The following is a 27,066-nucleotide window of genomic DNA, read 5'->3' on the forward strand; positions in this document are numbered from 1 at the left end:
GGCAAAGCCCACAACCCCGAATACTTTTCCCTCTAAACTTATCAGAAGGTCGTCAACTACAAGTGACCAAAGAAGGAGTGATAGAACCCCTCCTTGTGAGCAACCTTTCGTTGCAATCACATATGTTGACGACCCGCCCAGCTCCGAGGTGATTCGTCTATGTGTGAGCATGCCCTGGATCTATTTGACTATGCAGTTATCGAAGTGTCTTTTTCTCATAGCTTGTGCCATTGATAGATAAGAAGCATTATCAAAGCCATCTTCGATGTCAAGAAAAGCGCATAGAGCGGTTTTTTTTGACCAGAGATATGTTTCAATTTTTGTTACAAGCGTGTGTAGCGCTGTTACTGTGGATTTGCCAGATTGGTAGGCAAACTGGTATTTAGATAATGGGCATTTGGACATGAATACAGACTTTATGCATTTATATAATACTTTTTCACAGTTTTCAGCAATATTGATGATAAACTAATTGGTCTGAATGCCTTTGGGAGTGATTTGTCATGTTTCCCCGCTTTTGAAATGAAAACTACTTGAACAAGTCTTCATATCGAAGGAATGTGCTCTAGTATCAGACTTGCCTTAAAAATCTGGAATTAGTTTTGATTCTTTATTTTGAATCAGGGCTGGAAAAATCCCATCCCAAAATCCCATATCCTTTGCACTTTTAGGTCTTGTGAGGTACATTCGGGAACAATTTGTGTCGCCATTATAGCCAGGATTTGTATTCGGACAGATGTAGATCCCGGGAAGTGAGTCTTCATCAGTATGTCTAGTACTTCTGAGGGAGTTTATGTAAACGAACCGTCGTCCTTTTTAAGGGAACCTAGCCCGTTCGAATGGTCTTTTGCCAGAGTCTTATTGGGTCTAGTAAAGATTGGAATATTTTCAATGCTTTCGCAGTTATATACCCAGGATTTTCGTTTGAATCGTCTCTGCTGTTTTCAGTTAGAGCCGTTTTGTATTGATACCAGTCCGAAATAATTTTTGCTCTGTTGAACAGTTTCCGCGCAGTTTTGCGAAGCGGTTCAAGCCTTTTATTCCACCAAGGAACGTTTCTTGTTGAAGAAACTTTTCTTAGTGGGCAAATGCTGTTGTAGGCAGAGACTATCGTTTCGTTTAATTCTTTTGAAGCTGATTCAAGCTGCTGAATCGACCTTATTTTTGAGTTTAGAGTTTTTGACTCGAGTTCAAGGGAATACCGATCGCAGTTGTTTTTTTTGGGATCTCGGTATTCTCTCTGAACTGTCATGCCACCGTCTCATTCAAAAATAATGTGTCAGACGAATACGCCTCTTCCGACAAATGCCAGTTATGATTTTATCCTGAAATAACCGGACTGCATAGCGTTAGGGCTAAAACTTCTTGTCTGATAGCGTTTATGAATGTTGGTTAATTTCCTTTGTTTGCTATATCTATGTTGTTTGACGAGAGAAATTCTAAAAGACACTCACCTCAATTGGTAATGTCGGTACTTGCGCACATTGTGTGATGAGCGTTGGCATCACATCCGATGATGAAGTCCTTGTTGGTTTCTCTACATCAGTTCACAAACGCCGCTACCTGTCGTTGGGGAACCTCAGGAACGTCGCCAGGAAAATAAGCCGACGCATTTTTGTAGATTATATATATTTTTTAAATTTTGGAATAATAATACTTCTGAATCCGTTAACGGATTTGCTAATGTTATTTGCACTTTTTTGCAATTACAGCGCTTAAACTTTGCTACTTTGCTACTTTATGAAAAACTTGCAGTGTAAAACATTGTCATAAAAGTAACCGTCTGCCTGTTTATTTTTGTTACCCCCTTCTCTAGCTGAATGTGCGTTGGACAGGTAGACTCAGGTAGCTTCCTGAGAACACAATATTCTTCCGAGGGTAGCAATTCGTGGGTAGATAATTTGTTAGCATATATAAACGAGTTGAACTTTTCGGAGTTCAGTTTACAATTGAACCAACAACAGTGCGATCATAGCTATAGCTCTGAAGCAGCCTCGAAAATAATATAGTTTGAAAGAAAAAGTAGAACACTATGGGTCCAAACACTAAATTCATCCAGAACCAACAAGACTCTAATGTTGAGCTTGTCTACGTAAAGCTGACGGATTCGGCACTGGAAATGGTCGAAGAATATTTACGAAACCAACAAGGAAACCGGACATCCTCGAAGCCCACGATTCAGTTTCTCCCCAATGGAGAGGGCCGTTTAGCATTTCCTTCGGGAAATCTAACGTTTTCCATCTCGGACAACGATATTGGTGACCAGGTTGAGTGTATCAAACAGAGCGACGGTATGAATATGCAAAAAATGGGTAATCTGAAGCGCAAGGTGCAAATACACGCCACTGAAGACGTCTACCAAAAAACAACCCATCGAATGACGACTGATATAACAGAGAGGAGATCCAAATATGTGGAGGAAATTAAACCAAACGACAGGGATATTGGTCGGAAGGTGGTGAAGAAATTGCCGGAGCAAAAGTCATCATTGAAGTCCGTTGATAGTTCGGGAGTGGCGACTCGGGTGCACTCGTTCACAGCACCTGGTAGATATATCCCAAGGAAGAACCGACTAACGAACGTGAGTTTTCACTACCAGTGTTATCGAACACTAATCCTGTATCACCAAAGGAATCAGTGGACGGATTATCATTTGAGCGATACGACGATAACTTTATTGTACCAAATGCCAGAAAACCTCGTGTAGCGCATCAAAACACGAAAAACGGTTTTCCAACCTCGGTATCGTCAGAGCCACCCAAGAATAACCGACCAGCTTCTTCAACCACTTCAACCAAGCAAAAGTCATCATTGAAGTCCGTTGATAGTTCAGGAGTGGCGACTCGGGTGCACTCGTTCACAGCACCTGGTAGCTATGTCCCAAGGAAGAAGCCGACTAATGAACGTGTGTTTTCACTACCAGTGTTATCGAATACTAATCCTGTATTAGCAAAGGAAAAAGTGGAAGGATTATCATCTGAGCGATACGACGATAACTTTACTGTACCAAACGCTAGAAAACCTCGTGTGGCGCATCAAAACACGAAAAACAGTCTTCCAACCATGGTATCGTTAGATCCACCCAAGGATAACCGACCAGCTTCTTCAACCACAACAAATGTGATTGGACAACACTCTACCGAATGCATTATATCAAATGCGAAAAATTCTCGGGTATCCCATTGTAACAAGGAGAATAATGAACCGAAAGTGAAGTCCAGATCAAAAATGGCCGGACACATTTCTTCTGCGACCAGGACAGATGCTGCGATGAATGATCACAAAGTAGAGAATGCGAAAAATACGACACAACAGAATTCCAACGATCAGCCAACCGCTCCAAACGCAAGGAAGCGTCGAATCTCCCATTGCAATCAGAGAAGCTCAAACAAATCTGATGACAGTGATACTTCACCACCAACGGCAACAAATGCAGTAGAACATCCCGCAAAAAGACCTCGTATAACTCATTGCGATAAGAAGAAATACGAACAATCGGTGGTATCTTCTTCGAATAAATCTGAAGGAAGTCGTAGTAATTCGAAATCTCGTGCACCTTCGAAGCAACTGGAAGACAAATGTAGCAAATTGTTGGAGTCAGAAGCAAAGCTGAATGAACAAATCAAACCGAAAGGACAGCATTCGGACGCTCAATTAACCATGATAACTTCATTGGAACAACGGCGCAAATATCGAGCCATCCATGATGATCTTTCCAAAGAATACCAGGAGCTAGCAGATGTAATCCATGGAATAAAGAAAAGGTGTGTCATGCTCGAAAGATCGTTGATAAGAAAGCGGGATGACGAAGCGATGCGCAAAGCCATTGAGAATGATATCTATAAAGAGTGGCAGCAATTCGAGCCGGCCAGAGATAAATTTGAGCATCTGCGAATTAATCTAATCACAGTGACAAAACTTATCAACGAGTACGATCGGTCTATCATGTGTATGAAATAATGTTATTTTAGTTTAAGCTCGATCTCTACCAGTTTGTTTTTGCTTTTAATAAAATATCTATGTTAAGTAAAAGTATTACATGTTTTATTGTATGGTATTTTGCCCAGAACGAAGCAATGATTTCGGAATTTCATCTTTCGTCTTAGGAGTTGGCAACACCATCTCAGATAGCAGTGCAGTGTTGTGGGTGTAAAGAAATTGGTCATTTAAGCAACTCTGCATACTTGAAATAGTAAAGAAATGGTTTTTGGGTTGTTTTTTTCTTCAAAGTTTTTTTTCTGAATTTTTGACAAAAAATTTTAACTCGAAAACTATAATGCATACAATATATTGGTCAACGAATGAAATGTTAAAAATTATTCAGATTTCCATAAAACATAATACCCAGAAATTTAAAACAATTACACTGAAAAGCAATTTTCTTAAAAATATTTTTTTTGAAGTTTCAAAACAACATATGAATTGCACTTACGATTTACAACCAGTCATCGAATCGGAAGATGAGAAGGGTAGAAGTTTTTGTGTTTTCTAACAACAACGAAAAATCTAATCCTAACTTTGTTTAAAGTAAAGATAGCGATACAGTTTATTTAACAAAATTTTAGTTATTATTAAAATGCTAGCTGATCCAGCAAACGTTATTCCGCCATAGAAAATATTTCTAGTGAATATTACATAAAAACAAACAATGTATTGTAAGTATGTTTAAATGTTTTAACGATCTACACAAACGTGGAACGTTCGTGACATTTGTGTTTGATATTCCGAGGAATATAGTGTCATGTCGATGACCGCCGACAAAAATTTGAAGAAAAAAAAAACAGAAACCATTCTATTTCTTAAATCGATGTATTTCATGATTTGACATGTTTAATGTTGAAAAAAATATAGTTTTGTGAAAAATGAATTTTAATTTCTATATTTTTTTTAGTTTTTGGGTATTGTTCTATGACAGTCTGAATAATTTCCTACACTTCATTTTTTGACCAAAATTTTACAAGAATTTTAATTAATTATTTTTTAATGAAGAAAAAAAAAACTTTGGCTCTTTTATTTTTTTTAAATTTTTGACATGGGACTACCTTTCATAAAGGGTGTCAATTCACAAAATAGGTCACGTTTCTATGAAATAAAGTTAACGTTAATTACTATTTTTGACGCCAACAGATTTTGGCGATTTACATACCAAACGAATCGGAAATTCGCTAAGAATTTTTTGATATGCTATACATTACAATCCCCTTGTGTGTAAATGGTTAAAATTGACGAAAACTAGAAGCATTTCGATTTTGCCATACATTTGTTCTGCTCATTTGTGAGATTTCCTACCAATGCCATCAATAACGAGCAACTTATCGACGAGCAACAAAGGGGAATATTTGTTAAAGTATAAATATTGAATCTCGCTAAGGGAAACTCTAATCCTATTCCTCCTCTTATTCGTCCTGATAAGTCAGAACGATTGATAACACCTGCCAAAAAGGCTAATGCAATTGGCAACAATTTCGCTAGTTCACACAATCTTGGCCAGAGCATTACAAGTCCGTTTGAAGCTTCGGTGAATGATACTGTAAGGGCTATTGACAATATCCATTCAGCACCTCAAGAGAATGAAATCATCTCGACTGAAGAGGTTATCTCGGTTATACGCTCGTTGAAGAATATGAAGGCCCCCGGCTTCGATAGTATGTTTAATATTGAGTTGAAACATCTTAGTAACAACTTATATGAATTATGACTTCTGTTTTCAACAGATCACTTGGCTACTTGCCCACGAAGTTGGCAAAAGTGATCCCGATACTAAAACCCGGAAAAGATCCTTCTTCTTCAAAGAGCTATCGACCAATTAGCCACCTCCCAGCATTTTCGAAAGTATTCGAAAAAATTATATTAACGCGCATTCTTGCTTTTGCAGATGAGCACAATATATTTTTGGATGAGCAGTTTGGATTCCGAAAAGGCCACTCTACCATTCACCAGCTTCGTAGAGTATACAACCTAATCAGACGAAACAAGTCAGTTTTAAAATCATCTGCCATGGCACTTCTTGATGTCGAAAAAGCATTTGACAATGTTTGGCATAATGGTCTCATTTACAAGCTTCAGAACTTTTTCCTATATACTTGATTATTATCAAAAATTATCTCTCTGATAGAGCGTTCAATGTTTCTATAAACAGTATTTCATCAGAGAAGTTCATCTTGGTGTGTGTTCCTCAAGGATCCATCTTGGGATCAATTCTTTTCAATATCTACACTTCGGATATTCCCGCACTCCCATCTGATGGGAAACTGTCAGTATTTGCAGATGACACTGCCATTATTTACAAGGGCATATCACAGAACTAAGATCTAAACTTCAAAGAGGAATACGCGCTTTGTCTGGATATTTCAATAATTGGAAAATATGCATAAATGCAGCAAAGACACAAGTCATATTGTTTCCCCACAAAAACACTCCAAAGCTTGTTCCTCCTTAAAATATGACAGTCAGTCTCAAAGGCAATAATATTGAATGGTGTTCAGAAGTAGTATATCTGGGTCTAACTTTCGATCGAAAGCTTACCTTCTGAGCACCCATTGACAAAACAGACACAAGATGCAACATTTTAATCAGGTCATTGTGTTTATTTTATTTTTATTTCACCATCTTCGACAACGTCGTACAGACTGAAACCTTAAGATCTAAATTATTCTAAGTTTCTTATTCTAGTACTAAACACATTCTTGGACAGAGTAAAATCAAACACATCACTAACATTGTTAAAAGAACGTAAACACAAATTGAAACTATTGTTGAAACCATAATTCGTTCTATGGAATGGTATAAGAAATAACGATGAATTACGAAAACGACGGGGAGGAATATTCCACGGAACTTGACGTAACAGTTCGGGACAGTCCACATTGCCGGTTATTAAATTATAAATAAATATTCTTTGTAGTTTGGTACGCCTGGCTGATAGTGTTTCCAAGTCAATCAGTTTACAACGATCAGCATAACTCGGAAGATTTATCGGATCATTCCAAGGGAGCTGTCGCAAAGCAAACCGCATGAAACTTCTCTGGATTCGCTCCAACGCAACGATTTGTGTAACGAGGAATGGGGACCAAACCGGTGCAGCATATTCCATGATGCTCCGAACTAGCGCGCAGTATAACTTTTTGAGGCAATACACGTCAGAAAATCCAGAAGCATGGCGACGAATGAAACCGAGCACAGTGTATGCTTTAGCGGTTGTGATTACTATGTGCTCATTGAACTTCAGTTTAGAGTCGATCATTACTCCTAGATCACAGATCGAGTTTGCGCGTTCTATGGGCTCCAGCCCCATGTGGTATTGGTGGCGAATGACATTATTGCAGCGACTGTAGGATATGGCTTTACACTTTTTACTATTCACACGCATACCGTTATCATTGCACCAGATTAGCAAACAATTAATATCATCTTGAAGTTTGATGCAGTCAATGGATGATGCAATCTCACTGTAAATTTTGAGATCATCGGCGAACAAAAGCTTGGATGTGGAAAGTAGCTCACATAGGTCGTTAACATAAATAATAAACAGAAGCGGGCCGAGAACACTTCCTTGTGGCACACCAGATGGAATGGTGAATATTCTAGAGCGCACGGAATTAACAATAACGAAAGCTTTACGATCCGATAAGTACGAGTATATCCATTTGGTAATCCATGAGGGAAAACCAATGTGATTCATTTTCTGAATGATGAGATTGTGCGGTACTGTATCGAATGCTTTCGCGAAGTCAACATAAACTGAATCCATTTGTCGCTTTGATTCAAAAGAACGTGATATTGCTGACACATAGCACATAAGGTTTGTTGTTGTTGAACGCCGTTTCATGAATCCGTGCTGGCTGTCAGTGATGATCGGTGCACTCACTCTATACAATACTGCGTGAACCAGCTTCTCAAACACTTTACCGAGACAGCAGAGAATGGATACACCACGATAATTGGAAACACAATTGGAATTTCCGGATTTGAAGATCGGAACTATACATGCCATTTTCCACGCGAGTGGGAATACTCCGTCTTCTATGGAGCGATTGGAAACTGCAGCTACAGGTATCGCAAGCGAAGCGGCACAGTTTTTCCAAAACACAGGAGGTAGATCATCTGTTCCAGGTCCTTTAGTAGAGTCGAGGTCTTCGAGAGCTTTCCTAATATCATCCAGATTAAACGGTACACATGGCAGATTAATGTTGAATGTCTTGATGTGGTCATAGCAATTCTGTCGTTGAACAGGCGATGCTTTGCTGAATACGCTTTCGAAGAATGTTGCAAAAATATTCGCTGCCTCCATATTCGAGTGTGAAGTGATTTCACCAAACTTCATCGTGGCAGGGATACTGTGTGTATCTTTCCTCTGCTTGACGAAATTCCAGAACCGAGAAGGATCCTTTTTGACTGTGGCCTGAATTTTGTTCAAATAGTTGTCGTGACTTGCAAGAAGAACAGTTTTGTACTCTGACTCAAAATCGCGAAGTCTGGCTCTATCAGTTTGATTTTTTGTCTGGAAATATCGGTTGCGCATTTTACGGAGATTGTTTCGAAGTTTGCGAAGCTCGGGTGTCCACCAAGGTTTGTTGAAGATGGAACCAGATACTTGTCTTTTTTGCGGTACAATACGACTGATAACATCGAAAAGAAATTCGTAAAAAACAGATAGCATCTGGTCTACTGTATTCGTGTTCATTAGATTCTCCCATTCAATATCCGCAAGGACAGAATTCAATAGTCCAAAATCACAAGTCGAATAGTCATATTTCACACTTTTTTCTTGATCGTCAAATAATGTTGGTGTGTCATTCTCGTCAAGTAGTAAAACGAAAGGAGTGTGGTGGTTATCAATAGGTAGCAACGGAGAAGATGGTAAAAGTATGTCCAGATACTCAGGGAGATTGGTAAATACTAGGTCCAGAAGTCTTTCATTGGTGTTGACATATCTATTAATCTGCCTCAAGCCATTCACAAACATGGCTTGTGTAAAGTTTAACTCGGTTTCATCTAGATCGTTTGAAGGAATGTATCCATTGATGTCCTCATCATGATGCCATCGTAAGTTTGGAAGATTGAAGTCACCAATTGACAAGATTATGTCAGACTCCGAAAGGTGATCAACAACGTGTCGTACCGCATTTGCATGAGCCCTATATAAATTGGTGCTCGAGTTTGGTGGGAGATAAATAGCGATTACGTACAGTGAACGATGCTGTAATTTTATACAGACTGCGATTTGTTCGAGCTCTTCACAACTAGTCATTATAACAGCTTCGCATTTAATGCAGTTTTTGACGGCTATCAGTACTCCACCACCCCGCGAATGCTGGCTGGTCAGTTCGTTGCGATCACAGCGGAATAGAACATAATCCGACGATATTTCACAGCTTTCGATATCATCCTTAAGCCATGTTTCAGTGAACACGATTACGTCGTAGTCACAGCTTGACAGCACTATACGCAGCCGAGCAATTTTTGTACGCAAACCTCTAACGTTCTGGTAATATACTGAGAACGGCTCACGTGCCGTAACGACGGGAAATGACCGACTATTTGACGGTATGTAGGGTGAGGTGATTTCAGTCGCTGCATTTTCACTAATTTGGACCATTTTGGTATCACCAAATTCCGAGTGAAGTGTGTAGTGGCTAGAAGCGACAGGCATTACTGGACAACAATTGTTCCTAACATGTGGATACTCGCCTGTTATATCATTTTGGAAGTCCCCTTCACCGTTCTCAACCTCAGGACCGGGATGACTGATGATCGCTGACAGGTGCGGCTCGACTGAGGTGAGGGCTCTAGGGGCTTCCATGGGGCTGGCAGGCATGCATCCCGGTGGTGGAACGACTGATTCGGGTGACGATTGATTGTATGTCGGTGTGCAAAATGAGATGTGACTGGAAACGATAGACTGTACTGGACAAGAAGTGTTCCAAAAATATGGATACTTGCCTGTGATGACAGTTCGGAAGTCCCCTTTACCATACTCAAACTCAGGACCGGGATGACTGTTGGTCGCTGGCTGCAAAGTCTCGACTGAGATGAGGTGGTTAGGGGCTTCCATAAGACTAAAGTGTGTGCACCCCGGGAACGAAACAGTGACCGATTCAGATGAAGAACTGCATAACAAAATGTGAGAATTCGACTTTTCCGAAATCCTTACGCTGGAGTAGGATTGACAGGAGAGGAGATTTGAGTTGAGCGTAGTGGCGTTGATGCTTTCCTTTGTTTTAACGGAGCGCGAAATTTTTGTGATCCGAAGTCTTCAAACTCCCTGAATAAAACTCCTTCAGGCCAAGTTTCTGGATCCAAAGCCTTCGTTTTCAACGATGGGTCTAGCCCAACTTTAAAGGACACAAATGAGAGGGTGCTTATGTCCTTGTCTTTCGCGATAAGTTTAAACACAGAGAGTTCGTCATCGGTGTTAAGATTTGCTTTTACCATAGCCGATACCGCTTCAGGTGTTACGTCTGGTCGAATTCTCGAAATATATAACCAGAACATTTGATCCTCCTTCTTGCACACTGGCACTGACACGAAATTTTCTAACGGCTGCTTTCTACCAACATTACAGTTTTCAGTGACGTTCGTGATCAGGCCCAATGTCATCATTTGGATCGCTTCTTCTACGACTTACTTCTGTACAAATGCTGACAGAGACAGAACTAGCGGCAGCCATTGAGGGGATGAACTGGATCAATTGCGCATAGGATCACTGAACCTGATGTTGACATCAATTACAGGCGAAAGGTTGTTTTCTAGAACTGGCGCCAAAATCAAGAATCGGCGTCGACTAAATGACAGATGTATGGCACGATTGGCTTTTATGGGATCATTGTCAGCTGAGTTCTGGGTGATTGTTGAATTTATAATAATGCTATTTCAATCAATTTATTTAATGAAACGACTACCTTATAGTACAAGATGAATGCCCTGTGGCTGTGGCCTTCATGCTGAAAAACAAACCAAAATGCTTTTGATGTTAGAACTGAAATAGGAAAATTTGTATTCCCTGTTTAAAGAAAAGATGACATACGACACCTGAAACGTATCAGATCAAGAACTCTTCGTTGATATAGAAAAACCCGGTGTCCTTTTCGTAAGCAGGCATTCGTATGCGCCAGCAACAGCTATCGCCTTGACAATCGGTATCTGTACAAACGATATTCTCTCCGCACACAAGACAACCTTCGAAGAAATCCTAAGCAGTTCTGGAATTTCGTGAACTCTAAACGCAAAGAAAACGGACTCCCTGCTGAAATGTTCCTAGATCATAAGGATGAAGAGGAGGAACTCTTCTGAAAAATGCAGCCTTTTTGCCACCCACTTCAAGAGTGTATTTAACAGTTGTATCGCCTCCGCTGAACAAGCCGCAGCTGCATGTAGGAACACTACTATCAACGCATTTGAATTGAGAAATGTTGTTATCAACCAACAACAGGTTGAACGCGCCATCTCTAAAATGAAATTCTCATCAACTAGTCCGGATGGGATTCCGGCCTGCGTTTTAAAACATTGCTTGAGCTCACTGATTCGTCCTTTAACGCTACTCTTCAATATGCCCCTTCGTGAAGGTAAATTTCCTTCCAATTGGAAATTGACGGTTATGTTCCCTGTTTATAAAAAAGGAAATAAGCAAAACATTGAAAACTATCGAGGTATTACATCGTTATGTGCATGCTTCAAAGTATTTGAGATTATCGTCAATGAAGTATTGTTTGTAAGTTGTAAAAATTACATAACAGCTGATCAACACGGCTTTTACCCCAAGCGATCTGTCTCGACAAATCTAGTGCAGTTTACATCATTCTGCTTGCGCAATCTAGATGCCGGATCACAAGTTGACGTGATATATACTGATCTCAAAGCAGCTCTCGATAGAGTCGATCATAAGATACTGCTTATAAAACTGGACAAGCTAGGAGTTTCGAATGACCTCATTAGATGGTTTAAATCATATCTCACGGATCGAAAACTATGTGTGCGAATTGGATCTGAGTCATCTGAATTTTTCACCAACATATCAGGTGTCCCGCAGGGGAGCAATCTAGGACCTCATCTATTTTCTCTTTTCATCAACGAGTTATCAAAACTAATGCCACCGGGATGTCGCCTTTTCTACGCGGATGATGTCAAAAATTTCATCGAAAATTGAACCCAATCATCCACAATTACAATATTTCTAACGAGCCTCTAGTGCGTGTTGATCAAATACGCGGCTTGGGAATCATCCTTGACACAGGGTTGACTTTTCGCCCTCGTTATGACAGCATAATTGCAAAGGCTAACCGACAACTAGGATTTATATTTAAAGCATCCAACGAATTCCGTGATCCACAATGTCTTCACTTTACTGTGTACTGGTGCGCTCCATTCTGGAATCAAATGCAATCGTGTGATGCCCGTATCAGTTAAACTGAATAAGTAGATTCGGATCAATACAAAAAAAAATCATTAGATACGCGCTCCGTAGTCTTCCATGGCGAGACCCGTTGAATTTACCACCGTATGAAGAGCGATGTAGGCTCCTCGGGCTTGACACGTTGGAACGCAGGAGATATGTTGCCCAAGTTATGTTTGTCGCAAAAATACTTTTGGGCGATATTAACTCAGCGGAAATATTGACACAACTAAATATATACGCATCTATTAGAGCCCTTCGACAGCGGGACTTCCTGTTACTAGACGGTCGTCGTTCAGCATATGGTCAATATGACCCCATTCGATTTATGGCGACAAGATTCAACGAAGTCTATCGGATGTTCGATTTTAACTCTTCTGCTGCAGCATTCAATCGAAATCTCTTAAATGGATAACACCCAACATTGGAAGACTGAAGAACCACCACGATCAGCAGCTTTACTGTATACATTTTATTATTTATGGCTCTAATTTTATTATTATGATTTATGAGAATGTTTGTTTTTATGTTTTTTCTCTGTACTATGTGCTTAGTTATTGTTAATATTTTGTAGTAGGAATTATGAAAAGATATGAGGTTTTTATGCCCTTTTGTGTAAAACATCCAACAACTCAAAAGGGCTTTTCCTCATTTTATCGGTACGTGTGATATCATTAAGAATAATAAAGAAAAAAATAAATAAATAATAAAAAAATATATAGAACAAGCAGATAAATCGAAAAAAAACTTTTAATTTTTTAAGATCGATTCTTTGGTACCGATTTAATCAGTGGATCGATTCCTACCCCGTTTTGAAAATCGATTCGAAAAAAACCATCTTTTTATAAAGATCGCCCAATCCTAGCTCCAACACACAAATTAGGACTTCAACGCATGCAAAACAAAATTCTTCGAATGGTTGTAAACTCTCATCTCAGAACGCGAAATTCGGAGATACATCAGATGGCAGGGATTAAAATCTTGGATGAAATTATCAATAATAATTGTATGAAATTTGAACAGAGCTGCGCTTTCTCAATACACGGAATAATACAAAATCTGTATGATTATGCTACCCGACTTTCTCTTCGTTACCTTTCAAGGTAACGGCTTTGAATTGGGGTAGATATATTTATTTACAGGTAGACAAATAGTTCAAGTTGGGACAATGTAAATTATTTTGGGAGGGTTTTTTATAAGTTAAATTTAGGTGTAAAAAAAGGTAGCAAAAAACTAGAAAAGTATAGGCATGATTTTACAAAAGGAATATGAAACAATCGGATAATGTGAATGATAAAAATCATTACAGAACATGACATTGCAATTTGAAGATGTAGAACTCTAAGTTGATCACTTCTTCTTCTTCTTCAATGGCACTAACGTTCCTAGAGGAACTTCGCCGTCTCAACGTAGTATTACTTGCGTCATTTTTATTAGTACTTAGTTGAGATTTCTATGCCAAATAAAACGCCTTGAATGCATTCTGCTATGGCAAGCCTTAGAATAAGCGTGATCACAGTGCAAGTCGGAGGAAATTTCTTTGACGAAAAATTTCCTCGACCAGAACGGGAATCGAACCCGAACATCCGGCATGTTAGTTATGACGCTAACCACTCGGCCAAGGGAGCACAATCTTAAGTTGATCACTTAAAATGTAATATTATATTATAATGTAAACCAAATTAAGAAATAAAAAGAATTTAAGTAAATAAAAAAGAGGAGAATTTTACTTCGCGTTTAATGGTCGTCGAAGTTGACGGCGAGCGTCGAGTGAGAATGAATTGCCTTACTCGTTCTGCTCATTTTCTGCCATATTCGCTCTCACTCGTGCTGTGGCGCCACGCGATACTTCACTCGCTGTGGTTATGGCATAGAAATCAACACATCGAGCCGAGTCTTGGCAAAGGCGTAATTATAACGTTTTTCGACATTTGTGTAGGGAAAAATCAAGCTGGGCTATCATCACTGGCTCACAAGGAAACTTATTCTTCTGCTGGAATAAGCTGCTGCTCTTCATATGTCTTCATATGTAATATGTAATGCACCTCAACAAGCAATCGTCTCTTCGAGGCTAATAATACTGACAAAAGAGAATTGTGAAAGGGAAATGTGCAAAATGATTATAGGTTTGTGTGTTTCTATTAAGGTGAAGGTGGAAGCTAGCCACAAATGGCTGCCACAATGGCGCTCATTTCTTTCATCTCTCTCCCTCACCCCTCGCCCGAAAACCAATAATTTTGCGAAACATTGTGAAGAAAATGATCGTTTTCGCACACTACCCATCAAGTAATATCAACCAAACTCTAATCGATTACTCACAAGATATTAAATTTTCATCTGCTGTCGCACTGTATAGTAAAAAACGTCGGAAAACTCGAGCAAGTGCTCTGAAAGTTAAATTTTCATGTTTCAATCTTCGGTAATGGTTTTGTTTGTATTGGTGAAAGCATCGTTATTTTTTCGACACTGATGCCAGTCAACATAATCGAAACAGCTATAAAAACCTCTCAATAAAATGTTATTCTTGAGTCTAGCGTTTCATGTTGTGAAAATCAATAGAATAGAATTGTGTTGATATCAATACAATTATTATTTTTACGTTGAATGGTTCTATAAGGTAAGTTTTAGTAACTTTAACATTGGGTAAGAATTGCATAGCTCGGAACACTGCCACGGCTGCCTATGTTTTCAAAAACACTAAACGGAAAAGTATTACATTCAATCAAAATGCTTCGGCCAGCGAAGAGCAGGGGTAAGGCTCTCCAACGTGAATATGTGAAAATAACACGATCAACGAAGGAAAGTATTAGGGATTATCAACATCGAGTTACTATGCGGAAGAACTTGTGAATACCAAAAGAACCCAAATTCGCATGTGTTATATATTTGCTCATGTCACGCTCGCGTATAATCAGAATTTTACTTCATATGCAAATGCACCTTCTGTATATTTATATTTATATTTGCAATTGTTCATCGGAACATATCGTTCATACATTTTACTTTAGTATTGAATTGTTATTTTTTTTTTTCAAATGCATTCAAAGACTCGTGTCAATGAAGAGCCACACAGTGTGATAAGTGAATTGATCTATTTACGTACGAAGTTCAAAACAAACGAACAAATTGCTTTTCTCTCACAAACGCTATTACCCCATTTTTACACGTGGGTTTACTTATACTACTACAATGGCTAGCTTCCACCTTCACCTTATGGTTCATCATGCTTTGAATAATCCCCTGAATGAAAACATGAATTGATTCACCCACATAGTTTTCGTTTGTTCGAAAAGTGTCAAGACAGTTTTTTGTAGCAACGTATGTATTATAAAATGGACTGGACGGAAGGAAAAAACAAACTATCAAAGGTAATTGAACCCAATGTTGCTTATGTAACGAAGAAAAAACTCGGATCTGGAATTTTCAACGAAGTCAGTATTTACGTTAAAATTTCCTGTAATTTTTTTCATTTTAGTTTAGTTAATTGAGAAGGAAACTTCTTCTCGTTTAGCCCGCAATATCCTATTTCCGAGAATTGTTCCAAATTAGCTAAATTCTAAATATTCCTTGTTTATATGTATACTGACCAGGGCTCTGCATAGTCATAGTCAACTGAGGATAGTCTGACTAGCTGACTTTTGGCTTCTTCACACAGTTTCTCTGCCAAAACGACTAAACAGTTAGTAAGGCGTTTAGTCGCTATCTCCCTCTACCGACTCGACTATATCATTTCATTCTTCCCAGTCAAATTGTCCTCATTACATTTTGAAGTGACTTCCCCCAAAACGAATTCGTTCCCCTCTTTCTCTCTCTCCCATGTACGTGTGCATGCATCGACGTTTGTGTTCAACGTGGTTTGACATACGCTACAGGTGAGCTAGATTCTTTTGTATCGTACACGAAAATTACTCACACGTATAAAATAGCGTGCAGTGTGTGTGCGCTATTTTGCACACTATTTACTAATACTAACGCGAGGACCATTATAGTATACTAGATAAATGTCTAGGTTCGTTGGTTTGAGTTCATGATGGGTAGACAATAAACCGTTCGTTGATGGGGTAACTACTTTTTTGTATCAGAAATCATGTTTTTATTCCTCTTTATATGGACGTAAAAATAAGATTGCGTACGCGGGTATAAAATTAGTGAGAAATGATGAAATAGTTGAGTCATAAAATGTCCGCAAAAAGGATCGTGCTATAAGATGTATTTATTTTGGGCCCTCTTATAAAACTTGGATTAACAAAACCCGTCCGTTGTTATGAGATCGCTGCATGTCCCCGCAGGGAAAACTGGAAGAATTTTCTCTAAAATTGGATCGTAAGGTTTATCCTCGTATATTCCTTATAATTGTTTTCCTCTTTTTTAACAGTATATGTTGTAATGTTATAAATGTTCTTATTCGAACATATTATAACAACATTTTTTTATGAATGTATCAAATTCTATGTGTAAAAGTATTTCCTCAATATATTTTTGTTTGTTATAATATCTATATAAATCTAAATTCCTTGATGCATAATATGCTTTTAAAAATTGATATATTAATATAGTAATATATATTCGAATATGGTGATTTTTCAGAACAATAAAGTAAGATGATAAGTGATGTGGTTGTCTGACAACCAGAACAAAAAGAAAATGAAATTAATGCAGAGCGCTTCACCTCTGACGAATGAGCTCGACTTGAAATACAGTTTCAGTGACTCCGACTGTAATCAAAATAAAATTAATTAATTCAATTCTGTAGTTCCGCAATTTCAACTGAAAAATGAAATGATATCGCCATAACATTTTCCAGAAAGTCGACCAACATTGTTGAGCTATTACAGCTACATTGAAAATATTTCTTTGTATAATACGTTTATTAATATCCCCTTGTTTAATCTTTCATTTGTTTGTATATTAGGGTGCCAATGAAAATGGTCATTTCGAATTTCAAAAAGTTACCCCATAAAAAATGTTCACCACATCGAAAAAACACCCTATGCCAAATATCAGCTCAATCGGACTTAAGAGAGAGTGGCGAAAAGCGACCAGTTTGAGTTTTTTGAAAATCGAAAAGTCACCCAAGATAATTTGATGCCAAATGTCTTAAAATTGCAAGAAACGTCGAGATATATAAAATTTTTTTTTTGTAAAAAATCGACATTCTGGGACTTCTCGGAACACGAAACGAAAAGGATCGTTTTGGGTGCCAATAAAAATAGTTATTTCTATTTTTCATTCGGAACTTGCTACGAAATGTTGAATTGCACGATAATATACCCTATGCAAAATATTAGCTCATTCGGACTTCATTTACTGGTGTCAAAAACGTTAAAATTTGAGTTTTTTTTAAAAAAAACAAAAAATCACATCAAAAAAACATCAATTCAAAAAAAAAGTTTGATGACAAATGTCTTAAAATTGCATGACAAGTTTTTTTTTCAAAAATCGATTTTAAAAAAACATTTTTTTTTGACAAAAAAAAAAATTTCGAGTTTTGATGCCTGAGTTAAAATTTCTCTGCTGAATCAATTCATTTTTGAAGCATGAGAAAACTTCTTGCCAAATGCTGGGACATCCTCGAAGCCCACGATTCAGTTTCTCGCCAATGGAGAGGGCCGTTTAGCATTTCCTTCGGGAAATCTAACGTTTTCCATCTCGGGCAACGATATTGGTGACCAGGTTGAGTGTATCAAACAGAGCGACGGTATGAATATGCAAAAAATGGGTAATCTGAAGCGCAAGGTGCAAATACACGCCACTGAAGACGTCTACCAAAAAACAACCCATCGAATGACGACTAATATAACAGAGAGGAGATCCAAATATGTTGAGGAAATTAAACCAAACGACAGGGATATTGGTCGGAAGGTGGTGAAGAAATTGCCGGAGCAAAAGTCATCATTGAAGTCCGTTGATAGTTCAGGAGTGGCGACTCGGGTGCACTCGTTCACAGCACCTGGTAGCTATGTCCCAAGGAAGAAGCCGACTAATGAACGTGTGTTTTCACTACCAGTGTTATCGAATACTAATACTGTATTAGCAAAGGAAAAAGTGGAAGGATTATCATCTGAGCGATACGACGATAACTTTACTGTACCAAACGCTAGAAAACCTCGTGTAGCGCATCAAAACACGAAAAACAGTCCTCCAACCATGGTATCGTTAGATCCACCCAAGGATAACCGACCAGCTTCTTCAACCACAACAGATGCGATTGGACAACACTCCTCAAAATGCATTATACCAAAGGCGAAAAATTGTCGGGTATCCCATTGTAACAAGGAGAATAATGAACCGAAAGTGAAATCCAGATCAAAAAAGGCCGGTCACAATTCTTCTGCGACCAGGACAGATGCTGCGATGAATGATCACAAAGTAGAGAATGCGAAAAATACGACAAAACAGAATTCCAGCGATCAGCCAACCGCTCCAAACGCAAGGAAGCGTCGAATCTCCCATTGCAATCAGAGAAGCTCAAATAAATCTGATGACAGTGATACTTCACCACCAACGGCAACAAATGCAGTGGAACAACCCGCAAAAAGACCTCGTATATCTCATTGCGATAAGAAGACATATCAACAATCGGTGGTATCTTCTTCGAATAAATCTGAAGGAAGTCGTAGTAATTCGAAATCTCGTGCACCTTCGAAGCAACTGGAAGACAAATGTAGCAAATTGTCAGAGTCAGAAACAAAGCAGAATGAACAAATCAAATCGAAGCGACAGAATTCGGACGCTCAATTCACCATGATAACTTCATTGGAACAACGGCGCAAATATCGAGCCTTCCATGATGATCTTTCCAAAGAATACCAGAAGCTAGCAGATGTAATCCATGGAATTAAGAAAAGGTGTGTCATGCTCGAAAGATCGTTGATAAGAAAGCGGGATGACGAGGCGATGTGCAAAGCCATTGAGAATGATATCTATAAAGAGTGGCAGCAATTCGAGCCGGCCAGAGATAAATTTGAGCATCTGCGAAATAATCTAATCACAGTAACAAAACTTATCAACGAGTACGATCGGTCTATTATGTGTATGAAATAATGTTATTTTAGTTTAAACTCGATCTTTGCACTTTGTTTTTGCTTTTGATAAAATATCTATGTTAAGTAACAGTATTACATGTTTTTATTATATGGTATTTTCCCCAGAACGAAGCAATGATTTCGGAATTTCATGGCTCGTCTTAGGAGTTGGCAACACCATCTCAGATAGCAGTGCAACGTTGTTGGTGTAACGAAATTGGTCATTTAAGCAACTCTGCATACTTGAAATATTAAAGAAATAGACTACTTTTTGAAATGTTTTTTTTTCAGTTTTTTTCTGATTTTTTGACAAAAAAAAATTAACTCGAAAACTATAATGCATACATATATTGGTCAAAGAATGAAATGTAAGAAATTATTCAGATTCCCATAAAACAATACCCAGAAGTTCAAAACAATGACACTGAAAAACAATATTACAGAAATTGAAATTCATTTTTCTTAATTTTTTTTTGAATTTTCAAAAAAAAGTATATGAATTGCACTTACGATTTCCAACCAGTAATCCATACATCGGAAGATGGGTAGAGTAGAAGTTTTTCTAACAAAAACTTTTTCATGTTTGCTTTGAAAAAAATCTAATCCTAATTTTGTTTGAAGTCAAGATAGCGGTACAGTTTTCGACAAAATTTTAGATATTATTACTAGTAAAAATTTTTTCAATTATTACTAGCTGATCCAGCAAACGTTGTTCCGTCATAAAACATATTTCTAGTGAATATGTTGCATGTTAAATAAAAAAAACTGATATTTCTAGAGAATATGTTGAATGTTAAATAAAATAAATAACTGATGTAATACCCAGAAGTTTAAAACAATGACATTGTATGTTTAAATGTTTTAACGATCTACACAAACGTGAAACGTTCATGACTCTGTGTTTGATATTCGGAGATATGGAGCGTCATGTCGATGACCGCAAAAAAAAAAAAACAAAAACCATTCTATTCCATAATTCGATGTATTTCATGATCTAACATGTTTGATGTTAAAAAATATAAAGGGTGTGTCACATCAAATTGCATCACGGAAAAAACGCTGTAGAAATTCGCCCAGTAGACCGATCCTTTTGAAAATTTTAGACAGTAAAATAAAGACTATTAAACAACTTTTGGCATTTTCTTTTTATTCATACTTCGAGCCCAAGCCCGTATGCTCGCACCTTCCTCTTTACCCCGCCAATAAGGTTCTGTACAACGTCAGGTTGTAGTTTTTTTTGAACAGAAATCCATTTTCTCTTGAAGTCCGCCTCCGATTTGACAACTTTTGGGTTCTTCCGGTGGGCCTGCTTCATAATCGCCCAATATTTCTCTATTGGGCGAAGCTCCGGCGCGTTGGGTGGGTTCATTTCCTTTGGCACGAAGGTGACCCTGTTGGCTTCGTACCACTCCTACACGTCCTTTGAATAGTGGCACGAAGCGAGATCCGGCCAGAAGATGGTCGGGCCCTCGTGCTGCTTCAATAGTGGTAGTAAGCGCTTCTGTAGGCACTCCTTAAGGTAAACCTGCCCGTTTACCGTGCCGGTCATCACGAAGGGGGCGCTCCGCTTTCCGCAAGAGCAGATCGCTTGCCACACCATGTACTTTTGGCAAACTTGGATAGTTTCTGCTTGCGAATCTCCTCCGGAACGCTGAATTTGTCCTCTGCGGAGAAGAACAACATGTCCGGCAGCTGACGAAATTCTGCTTTGACGTAGGTTTCGTCGTCCATTACCAGGCAATGCGGCTTCGTCAGCATTTCGGTGTACAGCTTCCGGGCTCGCGTCTTCCCCACCATGTTTTGCCTTTCGTCGCGGTTAGGAGCCTTCTGAACCTTGTATGTACGCAGGCCCTCCCGCTGCTTGGTCCGCTGGACGAATAAACTTGACAAATTCAGCTTATTGGCGACATCCTGGACCGATCTTCTCGGATCACGTCTAAACTGCTTAAGTACGCGCTTGTGATCTTTTTCACTGACGGAGCATCCATTTTTGCCGTTCTTCACCTTCCGGTCGATGGTTAGGTTCTCGAAGTATCGTTTTAGTACTCTGCCGACCGTGGACTGGACGATTCCCAGCATCTTACCGATGTCCCGATGTGACAACTCCGGATTCTCGAAATGAGTGCACAGGATTAATTCACGACGCTCTTTTTCGTTCAACGACATTTTTCCAAATTGACAGTGAAGCATGGCCAACGTGATCTATACACTCTTATCTGATTATAAGCGAAAGCTGAAGATATAATTCCTAAAAATTAAATTTCTACAGCGTTTTTTCCGTGATGCAATTTGATGTGACACACCCTTTATGTTTAAGAAAAATAAATTTCAATTTTTATAATTTTTTTTTAGCTTTTGGGTATTGTTTTATGACAGTCTGAATAATTTCCTACATTAAATTTTTTGACCAAAATTTTGCAAGAATTTCAATTATTTTTTTTAATTCTGAAAAAAACAACCTTGGCTCTTTTATTTTTTTAATTTTTGACATTTTTTTATTTTTCATAAAGGGTGTCAAATCAGAAAATAGGTCACGTTTTTATGAAATAAAGTTAACGCTAACAGATTTTGGCAATTTACATATCAAACGAATCGGAAAATTGCTAAGATTGTTTTTGATATGCTATACGTTACAATCCCCTTGTGTGTAAATGGTTAAAATTGATGAAAACTAGAAGCATTTCGATTTTCTCATACATTTGTTCTGCTCATTTGTGATATTTCCTACCCGAGCCGTCAATAACGAGCAGCTTATCGACGAGCAACAAAGAAGTATAAATTGGATCCCGCTAAGGGAAACTCTAGGGGGGGGTCTCCGTAGCCACATTGGTTGCGCGTTCGCTTAGTAAGCGATCGATCGTGAGTTCAAAACTCAGGGCCCTCATTGACCATCTTTGTGTTGTTACAGAATTACTACGTTTTGTTCTCGCAAAGGCGAGAAAGAATCGCTGCTTCTAGAACGCTTCTACGAATCCAAGGGTTAATGATTTGCCCTTTTAAGTGGTTTATTGAGTGATTTATTAAATTTCTTGGCATTTATGTAATATCCGAAATGATAAATAAGCAAATTAGATAAAACGAATACGACCTACGTCTTAAGCGGTCGTATCTTGGATACAACCCCCTGCAATTTTTTCACCATTTTCATCTAAACATGATATACTGGAAAATGTTTGGGTTCTCACTAAAAATATTATTTAAACAAAAATCATTGAAAAAAAAAAAATTTAAATTTTTAATTCATTTTTCTCGAAAACATATTTGTTCAAAATGCTATAAAAAATAGCTGAATAGCCCATACAACTACTCACAATTACATGTCACCCATTCATCGGCCGAAGGGCACGGCTACAGGGAAAAAGCGTTTAACATGTTCTTGAAATAGAAAAAAAAACAGTTTGCAGAACATGGAAATCGCGATAATTTACATACAAAAATGTTATGAGTAAATGAGTAAAATATAATTTTCTTAGAAAACATGAAAAAGTTGTTGTTAGAAAAAATTATTACCTGTAAAAGTGCCCATCTGCTATGTATGGTCTAATTTTTTTTTCAATAATTCAAGTTTCCAAACTTGCTTAAATTATTTTTTTTTTACCCCCACAACACTGCACTGCTATCTGAAATGGTGCTCTTAAGAAGAGTTGCCATTGCTCCGAAGTCATTGCTTCATTCTGGGGAAAATACCATACAATAAAAAAATGTAATACTGTTACTTAACATAGATATTTTATTAAAAGCAAAAACAAAGTGCAAAGATCGAGTTTAAACTAAAATAACATTATTTCATACACATAATAGACCGATCGTACTCGTTGATAAGTTTTGTTACTGTGATTAGATTATTTCGCAGATGCTCAAATTTATCTCTGGCCGGCTCGAATTGCTGCCACTCTTTATAGATATCATTCTCAATGGCTTTGCGCATCGCTTCGTCATCCCGCTTTCTTATCAACGATCTTTCGAGCATGACACACCTTTTCTTTATTCCATGGATTACATCTGCTAGCTCCTGGTATTCTTTGGAAAGATCATCATGGAAGGCTCGATATTTGCGCCGTTGTTCCAATGAAGTTATCATGGTGAATTGAGCGTCCGAATTCTGTCGCTTCGATTTGATTTGTTCATTCTGCTTTGTTTCTGACTCTGACAATTTGCTACATTTGTCTTCCAGTTGCTTCGAAGGTGCACGAGATTTCGAATTACTACGACTTCCTTCAGATTTATTCGAAGAAGATACCACCGATTGTTGATATGTCTTCTTATCGCAATGAGATATACGAGGTCTTTTTGCGGGTTGTTCCACTGCATTTGTTGCCGTTGGTGGTGAAGTATCACTGTCATCAGATTTATTTGTGCTTCTCTGATTGCAATGGGAGATTCGACGCTTCCTTGCGTTTGGAGCGGTTGGCTGATCGCTGGAATTCTGTTTTGTCGTATTTTTCGCATTCTCTACTTTGTGATCATTCATCGCAGCATCTGTCCTGGTCGCAGAAGAAATGTGCCCGGCCTTTTTTGATCTGGACTTCACTTTCGGTTCTTTATTCTCCTTGTTACAAGAGGATACCCGAGAATTTTTCGCATTTGGTATAATGCATTTGGTGGAGTGTTGTCCAATCGCATCTGTTGTGGTTGAAGAAGCTGGTCGGTTATTCTTGGGTGGCTCTGACGAGACCGAGGTTGGAAAACTGTTTTTCGTGTTTTGATGCGCTACACGAGGTTTTCTGGCATTTGGTACAGTAAAGTTATCGTCGTATCGCTCAGATGATAATCCTTCCACTTTTTCCTTTGCTAATACAGGATTAGTATTCGATAACACTGGTAGTGAAAACTTACTTTCGTTAGCCGGCTTCTTTCTTGGGACATAGCTACCAGGTGCTGTGAACGAGTGCACCCGAGTCGCCACTCCTGAACTATCAACGGACTGCAATGATGACTTTTGCTTGGTTGAAGTGGTTGAAGAAGCTGGTCGGTTATTCTTGGGTGGCTCTGACGATACCGAGGTTGGAAAACTGATTTTTGTGTTTTGATGCGCTACACGAGGTTTTCTGGCATTTGGTATAATAAAGTTATCGTCGTATCGCTCAAATGATAATCCTTCCACTGGTTCCTTTGGTGATACAGGATTAGTGTTCGATAACACTGGTAGTGAAAACTCACGTTCGTTAGTCGGCTTCTTCCTTGGGACATATCTACCAGGTGCTGTGAACGAGTGCACCCGAGTCGCCACTCCCGAACTATCAACGGACTTCAATGATGACTTTTGCTCCGGCAATTTCTTCACCACCTTCCGACCAATATCCCTGTCGTTTGGTTTAATTTCCTCCACATATTTGGATCTCCTCTCTGTTATATCAGTCGTCATTCGATGGGTTGTTTTTTGGTAGACGTCTTCAGTGGCGTGTATTTGCACCTTGCGCTTCAGATTACCCATTTTTTGCATATTCATACCGTCGCTCTGTTTGATACACTCAACCTGGTCACCAATATCGTTGTCCGAGATGGAAAACGTTAGATTTCCCGAAGGAAATGCTAAACGGCCCTCTCCATTGGGGAGAAACTGAATCGTGGGCTTCGAGGATGTCCAGTTTCCTTGTTGGTTTCGTAAATATTCTTCGACCATTTCCAGTGCCGAATCCGTCAGCTTTACGTAGACAAGCTCAACATTAGAGTCTTGTTGGTTCTGGATGAATTTAGTGTTTGGACCCATAGTGTTCTACTTTTTCTTTCAAACTATATTATTTTCGAGGCTGCTTCAGAGCTATAGCTATGATCGCACTGTTGTTGGTTCAATTGTAAACTGAACTCCGAAAAGTTCAACTCGTTTATATATACTATCAAATTATCTACCTACGAATTGCTACCCTCGGAAGAATATTGTGTTCTCATGAAGCTACCTGAGTCTACCTGTTCAACATACATTCAGCTAGAGAAGGGGCAACAAAATAAGCAGGCAGACGGGTTCTTTCATCACAATATTTTTGACTGCATGTTTTCCATAAAGTAGCAAAGTTAAGCGTTGTAACAGAATGTTGAAATCTTCATTTATTGTTGTATCACAAAATCCTACAAACATTTATGATTGTATTGGAATTCATCCGTTCTTTCAACAGAGTGAGATCGTTTTCAAATGATTTAAGCATATTGATACCAATGGAAATTGATTTATTTTCACCTTACATGACCAGGTTCAAGATTTCAGAAGACTTCTAATATCAGAGAAGTTAAATGTGATTTACGTTGAGATTCATCATCATCATATCTGCTCCAGTGAGAAGTGTGTAGTACAGTTGGAATAGTGTTCAAACGCTCAGATTTTTGTTATTGTTGTACGTTGGCAATCGTGTGTGCCTTCGAAGTCCGGCGGAGGATATCGCATACGACATCAGAAAAGGAATTCCAGTGGAAGTGTGTTGAATGAGCGTTTGTATGCAAATTATCGCGATTGCCATGTTCTGCGAACTTTTTTCTATTTCAAAACATATCAAGAACATGTCAAACGCGAGTCTCCATACAAAAATGCACTATATTCCAGACACTACAAAAGATAGAAGGTGGATGTCTGTGACAGAAGTTCATATTTTAAAATGATCTATAGCTTTGTCGAATACACTATACCGTTATCTTGGCTTCAAACAAAATTAGAATCAGTTGTAATTTTTTTCAAAGAAAACATGAAAAAGTTGTTAGGAAAACATTTTCCCTGTAAAAGTGCCCATCTTCAGATGTATGGGAGACTTGTTCGTTATTGTATGGACTATTTATATAATTTTACTAGCTGACCCAGCAAACGTTGTTCTGCCATAAACATTATTTGTAATGAATATGTTGGTTTTTAAATAAAAAACAACTAATGTATTGTATGTGTGTTTATATGTTTTAATGATCTACACATACGTGAAACGTTCGTGACTCTTGTGTTCATGTTTGTGTTTGACATACCGAAGAACAGAGCGATTCTTACCGACAAAAAAAAACAAACCATTCCATTTGTTAATTCGATTTATTTTATTAACGAATCTGACATGTCTTTTCTCTCGAACATAATTGACTCAAATTTCATTTATAATTTAAGTTTTAAAAGCGCGTTTTTTTCACTTGAAAATTCATAACAATTTACGCTTCACAGAAATGGAACACGAAACTCAATGACGTCTATATTTTATTGCATTTCAAGGTTGTCACATTTGCACAATCCATCGAAGTCGAACGGACGACAGAATGCGTTACTGCAATCGATTCGGATAATTTTGACTCGATCGGATTTCAGAATATAGGTGAGTAGTTGATCAATAGACGCATCTGAAATTTTAGAGAAAATTACACTATCGATTTTCTCAGGGCGTATTTTGTGCATATGAGGTTATCCTTGCTTTTGCCATTCGACCGAATACATCCAGCAAGGCGTGGGACCGAATACGTGTAATGTTGTAATGAAGCTCATTCTTCATTTCATTCATTTTTGACGTAGAACTACGTCTTTCATTAAGGTTGCCAAATCAGAAAATAGGTCACGTTTTTATGAAATAATGTCAAAGTTAATAACTATTTTTGCCGTGAACGGATTTTGGCGATTTACTTACCAAATGAATCGGAAATCCACTAAGATTTGTTCGATATGCTATACATTACAATCCCATGGTGTATAAA

The 27,066-nt window shown here is 38.3% G+C and overlaps 1 protein-coding gene across 1 annotated transcript; it reads left to right on the top strand.

Annotated features, from left to right (window-relative positions):
• Nucleotides 1–18,106: 18,106 nt before the first annotated feature.
• On the top strand, nucleotides 18,107–19,435 carry LOC129773440 (BUD13 homolog). Its single transcript, XM_055777047.1, has one exon. It carries the CDS (start codon nucleotides 18,107–18,109, stop codon nucleotides 19,433–19,435), a length of 1,329 nt encoding a protein of 442 aa, XP_055633022.1.
• Nucleotides 19,436–27,066: the final 7,631 nt, after the last annotated feature.

Source organism: Toxorhynchites rutilus, chromosome 3 (genome assembly GCF_029784135.1).
Source record: "Toxorhynchites rutilus septentrionalis strain SRP chromosome 3, ASM2978413v1, whole genome shotgun sequence".
In the NCBI taxonomy this organism is placed as follows: Eukaryota; Metazoa; Arthropoda; class Insecta; order Diptera; family Culicidae; genus Toxorhynchites; species Toxorhynchites rutilus.

Excerpts from the sequence above, each read along its gene's own strand:
- LOC129773440 (XM_055777047.1), top strand. The coding sequence starts at position 18,107 with ATGGGTAATCTGAAGCGCAAGGTGCAAATACACGCCACTGAAGACGTC.